Source organism: Caretta caretta, chromosome 12 (assembly GCF_965140235.1).
Source record: "Caretta caretta isolate rCarCar2 chromosome 12, rCarCar1.hap1, whole genome shotgun sequence".
NCBI classification, from domain to species: Eukaryota; Metazoa; Chordata; order Testudines; family Cheloniidae; genus Caretta; species Caretta caretta.
The window spans coordinates 6,984,485-7,004,828 of record NC_134217.1 but is presented as its reverse complement, the minus strand read 5'-3'; the positions used below and the strand labels follow the sequence as shown (position 1 = coordinate 7,004,828).

The window sequence follows — 20,344 nt, the reverse complement described above, 5'->3', positions numbered from 1 at the left end:
CATGTAAAATGTCAACCTCAATGGTTAAAGTTTACCAAAGTTATAAGCAATGGAGTTATAATGGAAAGAGTCAGGCAACTTTAACAGGCAGCACTACCAGCCCTGCCTATATAAATCAAACAGCGATGATATTGTACTGGAAATGTTAGGCTTTTGACGAAAAGGTGGACTCATATGTCAATAGTGTGGTATTAATTCAGCCTTAGCTGCATCTTGACTGTCTCTCTATCGCTCCTATTCTGCTGCATTGGCCTATTCCAAAACAGAGGGCACGCATACTAAGTACCTGTTTCCCTCCCCGTTATAGACCCATATGGTAGAACCCAGTCCCTGGTACGATGATGCCCAGTAATACAGGCATGAGTTCACGTGTAAGCTGAAGAGTAAATAGGCTGTGGTCCTTATCACTCTGCAAAGAAAAGCAACAATGAAAGAGGAAAGATTACAAGGTACCCGATAATGAAAAACACCTTCAAATCCCCCAAAATACCATAGTTAAAAGTGAAAAATAATTAATAGAAACACAGGGCAACCACTGATATTTATAGTCCTATTAGAAAGGGAAAAAGGAGTGCTTTGGAACATTTGACTCTAATTATTCCAAAGGATTCCCCACCAGTCACACGGTAAAGCTCTGTACAACTCTTTAAAAATGTAGGGGAAAGTAATATTTTTACCGGCTGCTTTACACTGTTTATCCCCACTACTTCTGCTCCCAGTTGCTTTGGGAACAAAGGGATCATTTCAAATAATGTTGATAGCATTTATCACATGGAGCTGCAACTTGGAAGAGGTTAATGACTAAAGGTTATCATTAACATAGGTCATTTTTCTAGTCATCTTTCATATTGTGGATCTGCGACATATCCTGGAAGCAGTGCCATGTGCTACCATGCGAAAGACAAGAGTTAAGAATGACTGAAAATGAGTCTCTTGCTTCTTGGCTAGGGAGAGCTGAAAAAGTAACATGCTTTGGGCTGCGGAGGCCCTAAGGTGAGGTTTGATTCCGGTGTTATCAACACTGTTAGTGTTGTCAGCCTCCCAGGAGATATTTCCAGTCTCAGGAGAAGTCACTGCGATTGTGGCAGTCAATAATGAGGAGGAAGAATTTTCTCTATATAGAATGTTCCCCATATGTGATTAAATCATAGTCAAAGAGGAACTATGTTTGGATGGAGATTGCTGCATCTCCACCAAATTGCACCTCTTCCCCCTCCAATAAAAGAAAAGTCCCAAAAAGATCTTCCTCCAAAAATAAAAATGTATCAGGGGTTTTTCCCTCACCTGTAGACATATGCCTTGCTCAGGATAGCTTCAAGCCGGTCATTAAACTCAAAGAAGGCCATGTACTGTTAAAGAGAATGATACAATGTGCATTAGCGTCCCATCAATCACAGCTGGTAACTAGTTTTCAATAGGACTTGAATGAGAATCCTGTAATTCAGTGGCTCTCAATCTTTCCAGATTACTGTACCCCCGTCACGGTGCAGGACTCACCCCTGCGGCACCTCCTGCTGGTCTCTCAGGGAATTAGCTCTTCCAGCCTCCAGAGCGCCCTCTGCAGGCCGGTGTCCCACTTGCCCCCGTGTCCCTCCCAGACCTCCGTGCCCCTTTTACCCAGAGTGCTGCCCCCTAGCAGTACCCCCACAGTCTCTGGGTCTCCCCTCCCCAGGGAACCCCCACCCACTATCCCCACCTCACCTCAGTCTTTGGCTACTGCCAGTCACCATTGAGCCCCCACACACTGAGGCAGACTGCAGTGTATAAGCAGTGATGAGGTGCCAAAATCTTAACAGGTTCCCTCCTCACCCCACGAGAGGATTGTTGCCCACCCCCACCCCCCGGGGCTCCTGCCCCATCCACCCCCCTCCCCGACTGCCCCAGAACTGGGCAGAAAGGTCTCGTGGGCCATCATAGTGGGTGCCCACCCCACCCCTAAGAGCCAGAGGCACCTGCCGGGGGGGGCGAGGTGTGGAGTCCCAGAGGTGCTTACCTGGGGCAGCTCCCAGGAAGCATCCGGCAGGTCCCTCTGGCTCCTAGGGACGGGGGAGCAGCCGCTCCCCCCACTGATCACATCAAAAGTGGCATCTTAGATGCTGACTCCCTGGTGCTCCGGGGCTGGGGCACCCACGGGGAAAATTTGGTGGGTGCAGAGCACCCACCGGCAGCTCCCTGCCCCACACCTGGCCCCAGCTCACCCCTGCTCCGCCTCCTCCCCTGAACCCACCGCCTCGCTCTGCTTCTCTGCGCCCCCCTTCCGGCTTCCCGCGAATCAGCTGTTCGGCAGGAAGCCGGGGAGGACTGAGAAGCAGACGGCGGCTTCCCGCTCAGGGCGAGGGTGGCAGAGAAGCTCCCTGCCCCCCCCCCCAGTTACCTACTGTGGCGCGGGTGGCCCCCTCCGCGGGCCTGAGCGGGAAGCCACCGCTTGCTTCTCAGCCTGCCCCAGCTTCCAGCGCAAACAGGTGGTTCGTGGGAAGCCTGGGGTGGGGGGCAGAGAAGCAGAGTGGGGCGGCGCGTTCAGGGGAGGAGGCGGAGCGGAGGTGGGATGAGCTGGGGCCGGGGAGCTGCCAGTGCGTGCTCTGCACCCACCAAATTTTCCCCTTGGGTGCTCCAGGGCTGGAGCACCGGTGGAGTGGTGCCTAAGGTGCCACTTTTGGCCGGTTAAATTTAGAAGCCCTTTTAGAACCGGTTCTCCCCCGCGGAACAACTGGCTCTAAAAGGGCTTCTGAATGTAACAACCGGCTCTAGCGAACTGGCTCCAGCTCACCACTGTGTATAAGCCACTCATCACAAGCAAGGGGGGTTTGAACCTGCTGCCTCCGCCTACCCATGGGCTGCCCCCTGCAGCCTCAGTACCCTTTTTGGCCTTCCACTAGGCCTGCAGTCTGGGGCTTTTCCAATCTGGAGCCTCCCAGCTCCTCTGGCCTTCCCCAGCCCTGCTTCACCTTAGGTAGCCAGGTACTCACCCCAGCAGCCAGGCCCTTCTCCCTCTAAAGGCAGAGAGAAAGTCTGTGCCTGGCCCACAAGCCTCTTATACGGGCCAGCTGAGCCCTGACTGGTGCGTGGCCGCAGCTGAGCCTGCTTCCCCCAATCAGCCCGGGAACTGCTGGCTCCCAGCCACAGCCCTCTCCTGGGCTGTTTTAAGCCCTTTAAGGCCGGAGCAGGTGACCACCCCACTACAGCAGTCTGATCTGTCTTGCCTATCCCCAAGTTTCACCTCACTTAAAAACTACTTGCTTACAAAATATAATAATACAAAAGTGTCACAGCCCCACGAATACTGAAGAATTGCAAAGTTTCTTATTTTTACCATATAATTATAAAATAAATCAATTGGAATATCGCTATTGTACTTACATTTCAGTGTGTCGTATAGAGAGCAGTATAGACAATTCACTGTCTGTATGAAATTTTAGTTTGTACTGACTTCACTAGTGCTTTTATTGTAGCCTGTTGTAAAACTAGGCAAGCGTCTAGATGAGTTGATGTACCTCCTGGAAGACCTCTGTGTATCCCCAGGGGTACGCTTACCCCTAGTTGAGAGCCACTTCTTTAACTGAGAAGAACTATGTTTCACCTCCAGGCACCCTCCAAAAAATCTCATTTCCCTTTCAATTGTACTCCTACAGTAGTTCTGTATCAAAAACTACAGAAGGTGGGAGATGAGAGATTCCGATGCTTCTTTTAATTATCACTGATCTTTTTTATTTTATTCAGTATTTTACAATTTTAAGTGTGTTTTACGGCTGGGGTAAGGCGCTGGATTGACAGCCCTGGAGACTCAAATCTTCCATGAACCTTTCAAATCTTGGCCTTTCTCCTAATCCCAGTCCATTAGGGACCATCCTAAGTCCTGGTCTACACTAGGACTTTAGGTCGAATTTAGCAGCGTTAAATCGATGTAAACCTGCACCCGTCCGCACGATGAAGCCCTTTATTTCGACTTAAAGGGCTCTTAAAATCGATTTCCATACTCCACCCCTGACAAGTGGATTAGTGCTTAAATCGTCCTTGCTGGGTCGAATTTGGGGTACTGTGGACACAATTCGACGGTATTGGCCTCCGGGAGCTATCCCAAAGTGCTCCATTGTGACCGCTCTGGACAGCACTCTCAACTCAGATGCACTGGCCAGGTAGACAGGAAAAGAACTGCGAACTTTTGAATCTCATTTCCTGTTTGGGCAGCGTGGCAAGCTGCAGGTGACCATGCAGAACTCATCAGCAGAGGTGACCATAATGGAGTCCCAGAATCGCAAAAGAGCTCCATCAGGGACTGAATGAGAGGTACGGGATCTGATCGCTGTATGGGGAGAGGAATCCATGCTATCAGAACTCAGTTTTCGAAATGCCAAAACCTTTGTCAAAATCTCCCAGGACATGAAGGACAGAGGCCATAACAGGGATCCGAAGCAGTGCCGCGTGAAACTTAAGGAGCTGAGGCAAGCCTACCAGAAAACCAGAGGGGCGAACGGCCGCTCCGGGTCAGAGCCCCAAACATGCCGCTTCTATGATGAGCTGCATGCCATTTTAGGGGGTTCAGCCACCACTACCCCAGCCGTGTTGTTTGACTCCTTCAATGGAGATGGAGGCAACACGGAAGCAGGTTTTGGGGATGAAGAAGAAGATGATGATGATGATGATGATGATGAGGTTGTAGATAGCTCACAGCAAGCAAGCGGAGAAACCAGTTTTCCCGACAGCCAGGAACTGTTTCTCACCCTGGACCTGGAGCCAGTACCCCCCGAACCCACCCAAGGCTGCCTCCTGGACCCAGCAGGCGGAGAAGGGACCTCCGGTGAGTGTACCTTTTAAAATACTATACATGGTTTAAAAGCAAGCATGTGAAAGGATTCATTTGCCCTGGCATTTGCGGCTCTCCTGGATGTACTCCCAAAGCCTTTGCAAAAGGTTTCTGGGGAGGGCAGCCTTATTGCGTCCTTCATGGTAGGACACTTTAGCACTCCAGGCCAGTAACACGTACTCGGGAATCATTGTACAACAAAGCATTGCAGTGTATGTTTGCTGGCGTTCAAACAACATCCGTTCTTTATCTCTCTGTGTTATCCTCAAGAGAGTGAGATATCATTCATGGTCTCCTGGTTGAAATAGGGTGCTTTTCTTCAGGGGACATTCAGAGGACCCCGTTCCGGCTGAGCTGTTTGCCTGCGGCTGAACAGAAATGTTCCCCGCTGTTAGCCACGGGGAGGGGGGAGGGTTGAGGGGGTAGCCACGCGGTGGGGGGAGGCAAAATGCGACCTTGTAACGAAATCACATGTGCTATGTATGTAATGTTAACAGCAAGGTTTACCCTGAAAGACTGTAGCCACTGTTTTATAAAATGTGTCTTTTTAAATACCGCTGTCCCTTTTTTTTTCTCCTCCAGCTGCATGTGTTTCAATGATCACAGGATCTTCTCCTTCCCAGAGGCTAGTGAAGATTAGAAAGAAAAAAAAACGCACTCATGATGAAATGTTCTCTGAGCTCATGCAGTCCTCCCACACTGACAGAGCACAGACGAATGCGTGGAGGCAAATAATGTCAGAGTGCAGGAAAGCACAAAATGACTGGGAGGAGAGGTGGCGGGCTGAAGAGAGTAAGTGGCGGGCTGAAGAGAGTAAGTGGCGGGCTGAAGACAGGGCTGAAGCTCAAATGTGGTGGCAGCGTGATGAGAGGAGGCAGGATTCAATGCTGAGGCTGCTGGAGGACCAAACCAGTATGCTCCAGTGTATGGCTGAGCTGCAGCAAAGGCAGCTGGAGCACAGAATGCTGCTACAGCCCCTGTGTAACCAACCGCCCTCCTCCCCAAGTTCCATATCTTCCTCACTCAGACGCCCAAGAACGCGGTGGGGGGGCCACCGGCCAACCAGCCACTCCGCCACAGACGATTGCCCCAAAAAAAGAAGACTGGCATTCAATAAATTTTAAAGTTGTAAACTTTTAAAGTGCTGTGTGGCATTTTCCTTCCCTCCTCCACCACCCCTCCTGGGCTACCTTGGTAGTCGTCCCCCTATTTGTGTGATGAATGAATAAAGAATGCATGAATGTGAAGCAACAATGACTTTATTGCCTCTGCAAGCAATGATTAAAGGGAGGAGGGGAGGGTGGTTAGCTTGAAGGGAAGTAGAGTGAACCAAGGGGCGGGGGGTTTCGTCAAGGAGAAACAAAGAGAACTTTCACACCGTAGCCTGGCCAGTCATGAAACTGGTTTTCAAAGCTTCTCTGATGCGTACCGCGCCCTCCTGTGCTCTTCTAACCACCCTGGTGTCCGGCTGCGCGTAACCAGCAGCCAGGCAATTTGCCTCAACCTCCCACCCCGCCATAAACGTCTCCCCCTTACTCTCACAGATATTGCGGAGCACACAGCGAGCAGTAATAACAGTGGGAATATTGGTTTCGCTGAGGTCTAAGCGAGTCAGTAAACTGAGCCAGCGCGCCTTTAAATGTCCAAATGCACATTCTACCACCATTCTGCACTTGCTCATCCTGTAGTTGAACAGCTCCTGACTACTGTCCAGGCTGCCTATGTACGGCTTCATGAGCCATGGCATTAAGGGGTAGGCTGGGTCCCCAAGAATACATATAGGCATTTCAATGTCTCCAACAATTATTTTCTGGTCTGGGAATAAAGTCCCTTCCTGCAGCTTTTGAAACAGACCAGAGTTCCTGAAGATGCGAGCGTCATGTACCTTTCCCGGCCATCCCACATTGATGTTGGTGAAACGTCCCTTGTGATCCACCAGAGCTTGCAGCACTATTGAAAAGTACCCCTTGCGGTTTATGTACTCGGCGGCTTGGTGCTCCGGTGCCAAGATAGGGATATGGGTTCCGTCTATGGCCCCACCACAGTTAGGGAATCCCATTGCAGCAAAGCCATCCACTATGACCTGCACATTTCCCAGGGTCACTACCCTTGATATCAGCAGATCTTTGATTGCGTGGGCTACTTGCATCACAGCAGCCCCCACAGTAGATTTGCCCACTCCAAATTGATTCCCAACTGACCGGTAGCTGTCTGGCATTGCAAGCTTCCACAGGGCTATCGCCACTCGCTTCTCAACTGTGAGGGCTGCTCTCATCTTGGTATTCATGTGCCTCAGGGCAGGGGAAAGCAAGTCACAAAGTTCCATGAAAGTGCCCTTACGCATGCGAAAGTTTCGCAGCCCCTGGGAATCGTCCCAGACCTGCAACACTATGCAGTCCCACCAGTCTGTGCTTGTTTCCCGAGCCCAGAATCGGCATTCCACAGCATGAACCTGCCCCATCAGCACCATGATGCATGCATTGGCAGGGCCCATGTTTTCAGAGAAATCTGTGTCCATGTCCTATCACTCACGTGACCGCGCTGACGTCGCCTCCTTGCCTGGTATTGCTCTGCCAGGTTCTGGTGCTGCATATACTGCTGGATAATGCGTGTGGTGTTTAATGTGCTCCTAATTGCCAAAGTGAGCTGAGCGGCCTCCATGCTTGCCTTGGTATGGCGTCCGCACAGAAAAAAGGCGCGGAACGATTGTCTGCCGTTGGTCTGACGGAGGGAGGGGCGACTGACGACATGGCTTACAGGGTTGGCTTCAGGGAGCTAAAATCAACAAAGGGGGTGGCTTTACATCAAGGAGTATTTCAGGCAGGACTTCACGGAGGGTTCCAATAAGAAATGGTGCACCTAAGTTATTGTTCTTATTGGAACAAGGAGGTTAGTCTGGTCTCTGATTGATACATGGCTAGATTTACCTCGCTGCACCTTCTCTGTGAGTGACTGCAGTGTGACCTAGAGGAATGAGTCCCCTGGATGGGTGGGGCGGGGAAGCAAATGAGTACAAAACAAATCTGGTCTATTTCTTGTTTTGATCCACTCCATCTATCTTTTACATCTTTGGCTGGCAGCAGACGGTGCAGAAGGACTGCATGCCATCCACATCTCATGGCTGCTCGGCAGAAGATGGTGCAATACAACTGCTAGCCATCCTCACCTCTTGCCTGCCCGGCAGAAGATGGTACAATACGACTGCTAGCTATCCACATCTCATGGCTGCCCGGCAGAAGATGATGCAATAGGACCGCTAGCAATCCATATCGCCTGCCTGCTCACCATAAGACGGTTCAATAGGACTGACGGCAGGACTAAAGAGAATGACCTGGTCAAGTCACTCCAAATTTAGTCCCTGCGCCCATGTCTGCCCAGGCGCTCCTGGCCGATGTGGCCAGGAGCACCTCGGACATGATGATGACGGCTACCAGTCCTATTGCACCGTCCGCTGCCAGAAGGCAATGGGTTGCTGCTACTGTGTAGCAATGTAGTACCGCGTCTGCCAGCACCCAGGAGACATACGGTGACGGTTACCTGAGCGGGCTCCATGCTTGCCGTGGTATGGTGTCTGCACAGGTAACTCAGGAAAAAAGGCGCGAAACGATTGTCTGCCCTTGCTTTCACGGAGGGAGGGAGGGAACGGGGGCCTGACAATATGTACCCAGAACCACCTGAGACAATGTTTTAGCCCCATCAGGCATTGGGATCTCAACCCAGAATTCCAATGGGCAGCAGAGACTGTGGGAACTGTGGGACAGCTACCCACAGTGCAACACTCCGGAAGTCGACTCTAGCCTCGGTACTGTGGAAGCACTCCACCGAGTTACTGCACTTAATGCACTTAGAGCATTTTCTGTGGGGACACACACACTGGAATATATAAAACCGATTTCTAAAAAACCGACTTCTATAAATTTGACCTAATTCCGTAGTGTAGACATACCCTGAGACTAGTGACTCATTTCACATATGCCACAAAATAGGTGGTAATGACTTTCACTTGCTACTAACGTGGCTTAGATTTGAACTAGTGACTTCATAGCCCACTGAGCTGTCTAATCTTCTAGCTGAAATTAGCTTTCATATGTCCTCAAATTTTTGAAACATTATTGTTCTTTCCTTTAAAACCTTAATTGCTTCAAAATCTCTCACAGGAGAGTTGTTCCCTGCTTACCTCAGATCCCATTACAGCAATGTGGAAACTTTATAATCATATGATATGGAACTCACTCCTCTTGTCATTGGAATCAATGGCAAAACTTCCATTATCTTCAATAGACACAGGATCAGACCCTTAGTATGTGCTCTTACAGTCCCCTCCCCCAAATAAAAGAAATTATGATGCTCCTAATGACAACTAAAATGTATGGCAACTTTTAGTAATTCCTTCAAAAGGACAAACCTCTTCCCCTCCCTGCCCCCATGCAATTATACTGTCATCTACAATTAATCTACTTCTGCAGACAGCAAGAGTGCATCAAAAACAGTACAAGATTCTGCCACATTAACTAAAAATGCAGTCCCCTCCCCCCTTGTTTTTGTAACCTCCTGACTTACCTTAAAACAGCGAGGCAACCGCAAGAGAGAATTTACGCCAACTTTGAAGTAAAAGAAATCCAGGGGAAGAAGGCAGAACACGTCCATCTAAAACTCACATGTGAGATCACAACAGAAAACACGGTGGTGAATTGAAATCATCATGGGGCTCTCTTGCTTCTATCAGTACTCAGGAAAGGGTGTTCGGGACCCAACTCTGGCTTCATTTACTAGGAAGCAACTTCCATTGAAATCAATACGGGGATTCAGGGGTGCAGCAGGGTAAGTCAATGGAAATAAAACTCATGTTCTGCACAAATTAGGCACAAACTTCCATAAATTTGTACACATAACAACCGGGGCACTGGCAAAGCCAACATTGCAACAGGATCTCCACCACCCTTAAATGTGTGCAGCCTGCTGTCTTGCCCACCTCCAACTAGCTCTCCACTTCCTAGCCCTCTCTGAGGAGGCTACTGCTGCCTTTGGCACTGACATATCAAAGAGCGATCCCCAGTTATATATGGCTAGCCCTTGTCCAGACACACACCCAGGGTACAAGGAAAGGCTCCTAGCCTCCTTTCCATTCCTTTCATATCCAGACAGGGCCATCCTAAACCTGGCCTACATCTGTCAAGATAACTATCACACAGATTTTAAAAATTATTCCGGTCCTAATATGCAGAGGTGTGACTAATAACATGAGGATATGGATTTCAAAATATGATTGTAATGTGTCCTTTAAATAATAATAAATATGTGTAAAAATCAAACACAGTGTGTCAGACCTTGAAGCGTCGGGATTTCAGGTAGTTCTGTCGCATGGCCTTTTTATCAGTCTAGATGAGAACAGGAAACAGAGGGAAACATCATCACTGGTTGGCAGTGAGGTTTACTGACCTGCACCTGATTGAAAAGGCAGAGAGGAGGCACCTACACGATATCACCAGATACTTCCTTCCTATTATATAGAAGAGGGGCGCAGAAGAGTCCTAATTATGTGGGGAAGGGATTGGGATGGGAAATGACATCTTCCCCCCACCACACTATAGATATTGCCATGACCTCGCCACAGTGAACATGGTGGTTCTTCTGTATAAGGAAAACAGGGAGATGTGGCTTGATAAAAGGAGGGCGGGGGTGTTGAGGAACAGCCTCACTTAGCTGCACATTCTCCTTAGGACACTGAGTAAATTGTAGATCCCAAAGCCTCTTTCCATAGTTTCTCCTCTGCACAGTGAACATTTCATGATGTACTCTGTGAGTAAAAAATTCACTCAGGGCCAACGAAGTAAATAAAGGAAGAGGTGGGAGAGCTGCCTTTTTGCTATATGTTCTTATCTCCCAACGTTTGCCAAAAAACCTTTCTATGGACTTCAAGAATTACAACAGGAGGTACCCAAAGCAAGCCAAAGTCCCGTTTGAAATTTTGCCTTGTGAGGGAACCGCTACTAGCTGCTACTTACGATTATGTCTCCTCCTTGGACAAACTGCAGGCGGACCTGAAAGACAGTGATGTCCAGAAAGTAGATGAGGTCGCAGAGATAGTCTACAAGTAGCCACCAATGGAGGTTTTCAGGCATCTGGTATGGAAAGGCCCAGCGTACTGGAATCAGCCAGCAGTTCCAATTCCAGGCCAGAACAACAAAGAACAGCCACAGGACATACATCAAATCTAAACAGAGGGAAGCACAGGTCAAAATTAGTGAGCAGTTGACAGGGAATAACCACATATTGTCCACAGGGGTGACTGTAAGGTGAATGAATTAGGCACTAAAAATTAAAGGGAACAAAACGTACTAAATTCCAAGCACTTTATTTCAGGCTGCCTTTGCTCTGCTTTCAGATAATCCACTTTTTTTTTCTTTTGTAACTACACTGAAATAGCTGCTGGCTTTTGGAGAGAGCTGACTCTTAGAAATGAGCCAGGTGGTTAAGAAGAGTGAGTAGCTGGCAGGGAAGGAACTGGGTTTTCAGGAGATTTTCAGAGCAGTCTGACAAAGTCTGTCAGACAAAGTGGCCAAAAACCACTGGTGCATTGCTGCCCTCGCCAGCTGTGGGGCAAAAACTGAGGCTAGCTATGATACCTAAAAGCATTTATCACTTCCTTCTGCTCTTCCAAATGAAAAAAATTCAATCATAGACAGGGTCTAAATCATTCCTTTCTTCCTTCCTTGGTGTCCTTACCACTCTCCCAACTCTCCCATTTCTTTCTCCACCTCTCCTCCTTTCTTTCCATTCTATCTCTACTTTTATCTTCCCTTTCTCATAAATGGAGCAGCAGCATTATCTCAACCAATCAGATTTTTCAATTACTTACTGGTGAGAGGGTCTATGCTGCTCGGGAACCGGTACTTTCTCACATGGCTCAAACAGGGGCGGCATCTGAATTTGCAGCACAGCATCTCACAGTAATGTTCCTCCACTTCAGCTTCTGCCTCTTTTCGTTCTGGTGGTGGTAGTGGTTCTGGAGAGGTTTTCCTGGAAGGGGCTATGAACATTCATAGAATTATTGAAAGCAGCCCAAACTTCTCTGAAGGGCTGAAGTTCTCATGTTTGTCCCTGGTCATTAAACTTTTATTAACATAGCCTCTTCCTGAAAGGCCAGTCTGCATTCCTAGCTAAGAGCTTTGTTAATGTTCATGACTTTTACATTCTCTTCACAGACCAGCCTCTCTCAAAGACTAAGAAGCAGCTCAGCCTTCATGCCAGCTCACTCCTGGGTCTTTCATAATTATAATATAATACTCTGCACTTATACAGCTGTACATTTCAAAGCACTGTCAAACTATTGGTATATTCATCCTCACAATACTCTGTTGCAGTATGGAAGTATTATTACTCCATTTTACAGATGAAACACCCGAGGAACAAAGAGATTAACCTGAATTGCCCAAGGTCACACAAGTCTGTAGCAGAATAAGGAACAGAACCCAGCTCTCCTTAATTCCAGCCCTTTGCCTTAAACAGAAGACCATCGTCCCTCCCTTTTTGTTGGGTAATGATTGCTAATTATGCCATGTCATCTGGAGCAGTGTGTTTTGTTTGTTTGCAATGTGCATTTTTTTTGCCTATGGAACGATACTGAAATTACCAATCATTTCACTGAGGATCTTTCAATAGACTTGAACACCGCTCTAAGAGGGCTATTCGTACTCATTGAACCATCATGTCCACACACTTCTACACAACAATTCCGTCTCCTTGTATGTACCCTTTATCTATTCTTGGAAGACAGGTAAATTATTAAGTTTCCAGGCTACAAAACCAAATCATCATTTTTATTACTTGGGCTTTACCAAGCCAGTTTCTCCAGCTCAGTAACTTTTGCCTTTTGCTCAGCATTCCCTGTCTACTGAGAGGTCCCAAACCCAGCTGTAACTCACATGCCACCGGGGTCTCATCATCAGAGGTAGTATCTGGGTCAATCAGTTTCTCTTTCACTTTCTCAGTCCTGTCTTTAAAGAGCCTCACCAGCTCCTGCAGCCGGTCATTGATTGTTGAACTGTTCTGGCTTGTTGCTGAACCTACTCGCTTTGGCAAGCTGCAGAAAAACCATTAGAGAATTTACGAATGTAAAATAAAAGAAGAGTGTCAGTTCAAAGCCCTTTTCTTCACCTGTAGGATCCTTAGTTAGGATTCAACCCTGTCAGTGTTGCTATTGCATAACTGTACACGGTCACGTGTGACCACTAAAGTAAATCCAATCTCATGGATTACAGTCAGAGAATCATAGAAATGTAGAGCTGGAAGGGACCTCGAGAGGTCATTGTCTCCCCATGCTGAGGCAGGATCAAGTGTACCTTTAGACCATCTGTGACAGTTATTTGTCTAACCCTTTCTTAAAATCCTCCACTGATGGGGATTCCACAACCTAAGTAGTGGTAACCCATTCCATTACTTAACTAGAGTAACAGTTGGAAAGTTTTTCCTAAGACCTAAACTAAATCTCCCTTGCTGCAGATTAAGCTGGTTACCTCTTGTAACTACCTTCCATGGACATGGAGAACAATTGATCACCATCCTCTTTGTAACAGCCCTTAAGGTATTTGAAGACTTATCGGGTCCCCCCTCAGTCTTCTTTTCTCAAGACTAAACATGCCCACATTTTACTCTTTCCTCATAGAATACGGACCCTGGACTTCAGAAAAGCAGACTTTGACTCCCTCAGGGAACTGATGGGCAGGATCCCCGAGAGAATAACATGAGGGGGAAAGGAGTCCAGGAGAGCTGGCTGTATTTTAAAGAATCCTTATTGAAGTTACAAGGACAAACCATCCCAATGTGTTGAAAGAATAGTAAGTATGGCAGGCGACCAGCTTGGCTTCACAGTGAAATCCTAGCTGATCTTAAACACAAAAAAGAAGCTTACAAGAAGTGGAAGATTGGACAAATGACAAGGGAAGATATAAAAATATTGCTTGGGCATGCAGGAGTGAAATCAGGAAAGCCAAATCACACCTGGAGTTGTAGCTAGCAAGAGATATTAAGAGTAACAAGAAGGGTTTCTTCAGGTGTGTTAGCAACAAGAAGAAAGTCAAGGAAAGTGTGGGCCCCTTACTGAATGAGGGAAGCAACCTAGTGACAGAGGAAGTGGAAAAAGCTAATGTACTCAATGTTTTTTTTTTGCCTCTGTCTTCACAAACAAGGTCAGCTCCCAGACTGCTGCACTGGGCAGCACAGCATGGGGAGAAGGTGACCAGCCCTCTGTGGAGAAAGAAGTGGTTCGGGATTATTTAGAAAAGCTGGACATCTGAGAATGCTAAAGGAGTTGGCGGATGTGATTGCAGAGCCATTGGCCATTATCTTTGAAAACTCATGACGATCGGGGGAAGTCCCGGACGACTGGAAAAAGGCTAATGTAGTGCCCATCTTTAAAAAAGGGAAGAAGGAGGATCCTGGGAACCACAGGCCAGTCAGCCTCACCTCAGTTCCTGGAAAAATCATGGGGCAGGTCCTCAAGGAATCAATTCTGAAGCACTTAGAGGAGAGGAAAGTGATCAGGAACAGTCAGCATGGATTCACCAAGAGCAAGTCATGCCTGACTAATCTAATTGCCTTCTATGATGAGATAACTGGCTCTGTGGATGAAGGGAAAGCAGTGGACGTGTTATTCCTTGACTTTAGCAAAGCTTTTGACATGGTCTCCCACAGTATTCTTGCCAGCAAGTTAAAGAAGTGTGGTCTGGATGAATGGACTATAAGGTGGACAGAAAGCTGGCTAGATTGTTGGGCTCAACGGGTAGTGATCAATGGCTCCATGTCTAGTTGGCAGCCGGTATCAAGCGGAGTGACCCAAGGGTCGGTCCTGGGGCTGGTTTTGTTCAATATCTTCATTAATGATCTGGAGGATGGCGTGGATTGCATCTTCAGCAAGTTTGCAGATGACACTAAACTGGGAGGAGTGGTAGATACGCTGGAGGGTAGGGATAGGATACAGAAGGCCCTAGAGAAATTAGAGGATTGGGCCAAAAGAAATCTGATGACGTTCAACAAGGACAAGTGCAGAGTCCTGCACTTAGGACGGAAGAATCCCAAGCACCGCTACAGACTAGGGACCGAATGGCTACGCAGCAATTCTGCAGAAAAGGACCTAGGGGTTACAGTGGACGAGAAGCTGGATATGAGTCAACAGTGTGCCCTTGTTGCCAAGAAGGCCAATGGCATTTTGGGTTGTATAAGGAGGGGCATTGTCAGCAGATCGTTCCCCTCTATTGGACATTGGTGAGGCCTCATCTGGAGTACTGTGTCCAGTTTTGGGCCCCACACTGCAAGAAGGATGTGGAAAAATTGGAAAGAGTCTAGCGGAGGGCAACAAAAATGATTAGGAGACTGGAACACATGACTTATGAGGAGAGGCTGAGGGAACTGGGATTGTTTAGTCTGCGGAAGAGAAGAATGAGGGGGGATTTGATAGCTGCTTTCAACTACCTGAAAGAGGGTTTCAAAGAGGATGGATCTAGACTGTTTTCAGTGGTAGCAGATGACAGAACGAGGAGTAATGGTCTCAAGTTGCAGTGGGGGAGGTTTAGGTTGGATATTAGGAAAAAAATTTTCACTAGGAGGGTGGTGAAACACTGGAATGCGTTACCTAGGGAGGTGGTGGAATCTCCTTCCTTAGAAGTTTTTAAGGTCAGGCTTGACAAAGCCCTGACTGGGATGATTTAGTTGGAGATTGGTCCTGCTTTGAGCAGGGCGTGGGCTAGATGACCTCCTGAGGTCCTTTCCAACACTGATAGTCTATGATTCTATGATTCTGTGATAGATCACATTTTCTAAATCGTATAACATTTTTGTTACTCTTCTCTGAACTCTCTCCAGTTTGTCTACATCTTTCTTAAAATGTGGCACAGGCACAAAATTGACCACGGTACTCCAGCTGAGGCCTTACCAGCGTAAAGCACAGCCGAACAATTACCTCTTGTGTCTGACATACAACATGCCCGCTGCTCACCTTTCTTGCAACTGAACCACATTGTTGGCTCATATTCAATGTGTGACCCATTATAACCCCTGGATCTTTTTTTGCAGTACCACTGCCGAGCCCATTATTCCCAAGACAGGTAAAAGTTGATGATTCTTTTAAAAAAATCTGATTTTTTAATTTAAATTAGATTTTATTTTAATAAAATAGAGGTTTTTTAAAAAAATAAACCTACTTACACTTAATTTTGAAATTATGACAACCTATGTTAGCCCTAAACTTACTCTAATCTATTGAAATCATTGAAAACACTTTTTTAATTGCGCAGTATATGTTTACTGCCAAAGTTTTAAAGAACATCAAACCACTGAACTGATGGAAGTCACTGGCTAAGCACCTCAAGCCCGGGTTTGTTGAAGTGCTAAACCATCTTTTGACAGCAGTAGCCTCTTCTGCAGGGGAGAGAGAATATTTTCTTCATTTACGTTTATTTAACTAGTCCAATTCAATGATAGTTCATTCAAAGTTAAAAACCAATAGGAAGTAGAAAAAACCAGGATAGCTTGTTTTCCTCTTCTAATCTATGAATAAAAACTAGGTGTGAGAGGATGAGATCCACTATTTCTAAAATCTTAAAGGACACAATCAGTTCAATTCACTAACTACTGATAATACTTCCTTTGTTTACTAAATTAGTTTTAAATGCAAAACATGTTTTGATCAACTTTTTTCTTATGTATGCAGCACTGTTAAGGTAGTTTTATTTAACTAATTAAAAACACCTTTAACATGCTCGGTTTTTTGCATTTTTAATTGCATTCAAATTCCCATCCAAATAGAGCTTCACACAAATCACAAATAAAAAATTAATCATCTAGTAAATAAGAAATGCATTATTCACCATTTTCTAACATAATATAAAATGTAAAAAATCAGACCCTGAATAAATGTAAGTTCAGCTATCTCACTGCTTAAATAAATGTATATGGAAATAGTGTATTCTCCTGGTTTGCAAAAAGAAGCACCAAATTTAGTGAAAAGGCTGTATTTAGTTGCCAATCAACTTCTTTTATTGTTACCAACCAATTAGAATCCACCTTTCTTGAGGAACATAACTAAAAAGTACAAATGCAAAACATATTAAAATCTGATATTTAAATCAAGGTTTGCTGCTTGCTGATTTAAATCATGTTTAAAATTTGTCAAGAACAAATCATCCCAAAACAACCTAATTTCCTTCTTTGACAGGGTTATTTATTATTTATCACTGTATTATCCTGCCTGCTATATTTTCCACTCCATGCATCTGATGAAGTGGGTTTTAGCCCACAAAATCTTGTGCCCCAATAAATTTGTTTGTCTCTAAGGTGCCACGAGGACTCCTCATTGTTTTTGCTGATGCAGACTAACATGGCTACCACTCAAACCTAGGTGCTTACAGTGTCACAAGCCCATATAGTATGTTTGCTTGAAAGGGAAGACAGTGCTAGAAAAGACTTGGTAATGACTAAGAACACATGCTACTTTCTGCCATCACTCGCCATGCTCTGTCATATCAGGAGAGGGCTTTGGTTGAGAACCACTGGATGGAGCTGTAGGGGAAGCCTGTGGACATGTAGGGGGAAGCCTGTGGACATGTAGGCTGTGAATTCCCCTTTCAGTTTCTCACAGCTTGTCTTGACTAAAAAATTAGGTCAGGTTAAAGTTAGGTTATGTTAACTAATATGATTGCAAAGTCATGTTTAACTTCAGTGTAGACAGAGACAAGTCATGTTTAGCTGCATGTCAACTGGGTGTTGTTAAAGCTAGGGTTCTAATAGGGTTTATTCATGATCAGCTGACACAACAATTTCTGGTTTCAGAGTAGCAGCCATGTTAGTCTCTATTCGCAAAAAGAAAAGGAGGACTTGTGGCACCTTAGAGACTAACAAATGTGTTTGAGCATAAGCTCACTTCATCGGATGCATGAATTTCTGTCTACATGGATTGCTAAATCATGGTTAACATTGTGTTAGTTCAAGCGACTCCTCAAGGCCATGGTCTCGCATGATCCAATTTTTTTAATAAAGACAAGCACTCAATGGGTGAGGTTCCTCTCAAGACTGTTGCATTAGTGGAATAGTGTTAAGAAGTCCAAGACTGAGTACACATGATGTAAAATGCCCTATCATTCCAGAAAGGAGAAAGAGGATGTTTCTGAACAACTAATACAAGTCGGCAGCACTGCATTTCTATAACACTGTTCACATTAAAAAAGCAGCTATCTTCTCTGCAAGCTAAGCCAAATCTTTCAGTGATGTCTACAGATCTGGCAGCACTTGGCAATGGTATATTTTTTAAAAAAAATCTTCCTTAAATATGAACCTTTATTATAAAATAGAATAGATATTAAATGCAGCTTTTAAATGAGTTCTCAACTCTGTGATTCAAAATTAGATTATCCTTTCACTACTTATACAGTCTATGGTTTTTGATGCAAAAGTTCTAGGCCAGCAAAATCACGGAGAACATTTTTCATCGCGGTGCATGAAGAATAACAGGAACAGTTTCAACTTTGGTAACAGCATATTTCCTAACCCACTGTGCTGAAACATCTTACATCAGTGCTAGATATCCATCCATCTATCCACCTATCCATTTCTCTGTTGTATCTTAGGTATTTCTAAGGTGCCAGTCACCTTTGTATCTATGCACCAAAGGTGCCACAAGTCCTCCTTTTCTTTTTGCAAATACAGACTAACACGGCTGCTACTCTGGCACCAAAATATGAAATCCTAATAACTACACTGATTCATGAATCTGGGCCTCTCATTCTAGAATTATACCCAACTCACTCTTTTCTCTGTAGGTTGGACCGGCCAGGTGAGGCTCTGACTAGAGACTTAGCTGGGGATGGCACAATTAAATCCTCTATGCTGTCCTCCTGGGAGCGTAGCTTCCTCCTAAAGAAAAATGAGTAAATGGCATCATGAACAAAAACAATCAGAAAGAAAATGTTCTTTGCCCCTCCTCCTCTTTCTCTCTCTCTGTCTCTCACACACACAAAACACACACACACTCACAAGCCTCCACGAGAGGCTTAAAAAAAGTTAAACTGAATCAGAGTAATTTACAACGTAAAATAACAGAACTGCAGAGAGAGCTTTAGTATTGTTGGCTGTAACTCGGCAACTCGTGGTATAGGACGCCATCAGGTGGTCAAGGGACATCTATTTAGAACACATCACCGGACATCGGCAACACCAGGAGGGGTGAGCTGAAGTGCCATTGAGAAGCAAAGTCGGGAAAGTAACTGAAATACTTCTCTGGGGGATTGTATTTACTGAGGGACAACCAATCCTAAATTCTCAATTACTGAGGGACAATCTACACTTATTGCTATATTTGCTTTCCACAAGCTACTCTTAGTATAACCTTTTATGAGTGCTGTATCTGAATATTTGGATGCTAATATCTAAACTGTATCATTACATTTATTAACCTAAATTGGGGATATTGCAGATTCTGTACTATATTTATTGTATGACTTTTACAACAAACTTTGTACTTTTGGATAATTTAAGTATTATACCTAGATGTATAGACACTCTTTCCTTAACCTGTGTATTAGATCATTTTAACGTTAGCTTCCATAATAATTTTTAAATCTGTTCTTGTCTCTTGTATCTCAGTGACAGAATGCTCTTAGCACTTTGGGGCCCAGATTGCTAATGGGGCACTATTTAATATAAATAAAAAATAATCAAGGACCAAATGCTGCCCTCAGCTGATTTCAACAGACTTAGAGGTAAAACAAACAATACTCTGTGTTTTGCATGGGTTTTATGCAGCTGATGGTTCTTAACAAAGCTAATTCACCGAATAGAGATCTGAAACCTCACTGCACTGTACTGGACTTAAATTTCAGATACAAGACATTCCAGTGACTTGGTACCAAAACAACTCATGTGAGTCATCGCTGGCCTCCTCATTGTATAAGGATGCCTTGCAGTCAAAAAAATGAATTAACATGGGGCTTAGCAAAAGACAAATTTGCACCCATAGAAACTCCAACATATTTTCACTAATTGCGTATGTCCTTTATTTTTCAAGCCCACATGTTTACAAGAATGCAAATATTATAAAACAGAACACTGGTCTGCAGAGTTGGTCAAATGTCTTTTTGAAAGTAACAGTCATTCTTTAAGGAAAAGCAAGCATCCTGCTTTGTTGAAAAAGTACATCTTCCTCTTTTCATTTCCTTAAAGACTCTTACCTGACACACTTTAAAATCAACCTTCACATCCACCAGAATATTCAATCTGTCTTTTTGTGTCACGTGAAGTTTGGGGAGAATGCCTCTAAATTTATTTTCAAATTAACACAAATGCCCTTGGGGAGATAAGAAAGAGATATCTGTCCTCTAGAAATGCTGAATGTCTGGGGACTCAGAGAAAAGGCTTTGATAGTCTGCTGTGGCTGCAACTCACCTACTTTCCTGGCAGATGTTACAACCTACCAAAGTCAAGTCAAGGAGAGAGCTGGAACATTAACTGTTAAGTAAGCTAGCAGATTATGCACAAACTGGTAGTTACTGTTTG

At 45.3% G+C, this 20,344-nt stretch overlaps 1 protein-coding gene across 4 annotated transcripts in view; it reads right to left on the bottom strand.

The window, feature by feature from the left end:
* Positions 1-20,344, bottom strand: part of CNGB1 (cyclic nucleotide gated channel subunit beta 1) — a 64,454-nt gene that overhangs the window by 18,907 nt on the left and 25,203 nt on the right. For 3 of the 4 annotated variants that reach the window (XM_048816751.2, XM_048816752.2, XM_048816755.2), the window contains 8 exons: positions 18,599-18,706; positions 12,727-12,884; positions 11,661-11,831; positions 10,807-11,015; positions 10,129-10,179; positions 9,362-9,448; positions 1,285-1,349; positions 287-409 (listed from right to left, as the gene is read on the bottom strand). In XM_048816751.2, coding sequence (XP_048672708.2) covers positions 287-409; positions 1,285-1,349; positions 9,362-9,448; positions 10,129-10,179; positions 10,807-11,015; positions 11,661-11,831; positions 12,727-12,884; positions 18,599-18,706 — 972 coding nt within the window. The remainder of the gene's footprint in view (positions 1-286; positions 410-1,284; positions 1,350-9,361; positions 9,449-10,128; positions 10,180-10,806; positions 11,016-11,660; positions 11,832-12,726; positions 12,885-18,598; positions 18,707-20,344) is intronic. The other variant, XM_048816753.2, reaches the window with a different exon arrangement.